The 2,516-nt window shown below is 40.5% G+C and overlaps 1 protein-coding gene across 1 annotated transcript; it reads left to right on the forward strand.

Moving 5' to 3' along the window:
* Positions 1 to 332: 332 nt before the first annotated feature.
* On the forward strand, positions 333 to 2,208 carry LOC148742350 (uncharacterized). Its single transcript, XM_088747288.1, has 2 exons — positions 333 to 341; positions 1,543 to 2,208. Exons 1-2 carry the CDS (start codon positions 333 to 335, stop codon positions 2,206 to 2,208), a joined length of 675 nt encoding a protein of 224 aa, XP_088603414.1.
* The last annotated feature ends 308 nt before the right edge of the window (positions 2,209 to 2,516 follow it).

Consider the following 2,516-nt stretch of genomic DNA (forward strand, 5'->3'; position numbering starts at 1 on the left):
TTCCGATGTCGTCTTCAGAGTGCATCCACGTGCTTTTCGGAAAATTAGCGGCTTTCTTTTACGAAGTGTTATGGATGAGCACTCTTTCAAATATTTTCTAAGACCTCACCTCGGCAGGAGCTTGAAACACTCACTGCAATGTACCATCAAAAAACTGAAGTGCTGAGCGTGTGCCTCAGGTTGAGAATGACTGTCATTCACCCACCATTCTCGTAAAAGTCCATCTTAGGATTCCACAGTGTTTACCCTTTCAGCTGATGGAATCGTTAGTTTGATAAAAACTACACTCAGCTACCGATAATCAGTTACTCAATGATTTGAATTTTAGGGACATGAAAAGGGTAAGCTGAATCTAAGGCGGTTACGAGCATTTTCAAGATATAGGAATATATACTCTTCTAAGAAAGTATCAGTTTCCTCAACATCTCTAAGAATACGCTTTGTTCTGTTGACTTGTTGAAAATAGAGACCTGTCCAACAACAATTTACAGAATCTACCAACAAATGCGTTTGCTGGCATCAATGCTTCCGAAGATGCAAGGATAACGCTGTGTTCTTTATTTCTTGTCTGAAAAAAAGTTATTTACCACATCAAAGCCACCAATTGTAAATCAGCAGTGGCGGTTGTTTACGGTTTTCAATGTGACCTGTGTGATGCGGTTATGTAGGTTACACACGTGGTCATTTACATAATCGTGTGAAAGGAGATAAGCAACAATCCTCCGCCATTGCCAAACACTGTAAGAAAATGCACGGGAAAATGCCCCAGGACCTGCAAAAGCGTTTCGAAGTGCTTAAGAAATGCAGAAACAAATTTGACTGCTTATTGTACGAAATGCTTTTTATGAGAGGGATAAAGCCAAATCTTAGCGTGCAATCAGACTCCATTCGTGCGAAAGTATTTTTATAATATTTTTATAGTCTTCGCACCCTCTTATGTTAATTCTTCGCGCCAAAAATGCTTCATAAGTTGCAATTTGCATGATCTTTCATATTTTCCTTGATAATGGAGTCATGGCTACACCAAAACGTCGGATTTTATCGTTCGCTTTTACAGTTTTATGTCTTAAGAAATCTCTTTTGATACGGATTTTAAAACGTGATAATCAACTACACGTTTAAAAGACTTGAACAGTGTAGTAAGAAACAGATCAACTGCGATGGTTTGATTGAATTTCTTCGACTCTGTCAGAGCTTTGATCTCACTCCAACATTTGTCAAGATTGACAAAGAAAGGAGCTCTAAATGGAAGTAGTCATCGGAAGCCTTCGGAAGGAATGTTATCTCAGAAGAGCTCAAAGAAAAGATCAAACAAAGTGCATCTCTCAAGCACGAGATCAACTCCATCTACGACGAGATTCGCCGAAGCGGCAGTTTGTTCCGTTATGCCTCCATTTTAAGCACAATGGTCAACCTTAGAAACAACCACTATCAGGAGGTCATGAGCACTCATACAAAGAAGATCGCAAGGCTACTCTACAAAGAAACGGATGTTGATGAGCATATACAAACATATCGTCCTACGATCTCCCTTTCTTCCAGAAACTGGTCTTGTGTCGGGGCTTGAAATTTGCCTTTCCCCAACGGGTCTCATCGATTGAAGTGAAAGCGAGCTTTGAGAAGGCTTACTGGAGCCTTGAAGCTCATCTCGGAAACGATGATTTGAAAGAGTTGGCGGCTGCAACCCTACGATCCGTAGCACTGAACTACATCCAGCGCAAAGTACAGAAACCTTCCAAGACACTTCTGCTTGCCATCGATCAATTAAAACAACGCGACGACATCGTCATCACAAAACCAGATAAAGGTTCAGGAGTGGTCGTAATAGACAAATCCGAATATCTACGACTGTTATCTGAAGCATCCATCAATGATGGAAACAAAGTTCCATCGGTTCCTCTCGAAAGGCCCTCGGGTAGAAGCAGACCAACAACATATTATCATCCTCTTCTACAGAAAGAGAAAGAATTAGAGTCTATCTTTCGTAGAATTCTACCCAAGCCTATTTCAGATACGGTCCACCATACAGGCTCCAGATTAGCGCATTTGTATGGTTTACCAAAGACACGCAAGGATCAGTTGGCAATGCGCCCCATATTATCAGCAACGCAAACATACAATTACACTTTGGCAAGATGGCTCGACATTAAACTCAATATTTCATATTGTAATTCAGGAATAATCTTCCCTGTGGGTTCACTGTCCTGATCAGAATTAATACAAAAGCTCTACACGAGGAGCTCGGCCGTCAGTGTCAGAGACTTCGCATTGTGCCATTAGTTTCAGCGGTATTATAGAGGTTGTATCCAATTGTTCATAAGTGGTCTTTTAGTGGATATGTTCCAGCTTTTATTGCATCCATTTTGAAATCACTTGTGGTCCCTTTAATATGATTGGCCCTAATTGGTGCGATTTATTCACAAATCGCACCATTTTTTGCTTTAAATCGCATCACTTTACGCTTGACTGAGTTTTCTGACACATTTCTGTTTTGCATACAAAATAAGATGTAAAAG

Source organism: Stylophora pistillata, chromosome 1 (assembly GCF_964205215.1).
Source record: "Stylophora pistillata chromosome 1, jaStyPist1.2, whole genome shotgun sequence".
Taxonomy (NCBI): Eukaryota; Metazoa; Cnidaria; class Anthozoa; order Scleractinia; family Pocilloporidae; genus Stylophora; species Stylophora pistillata.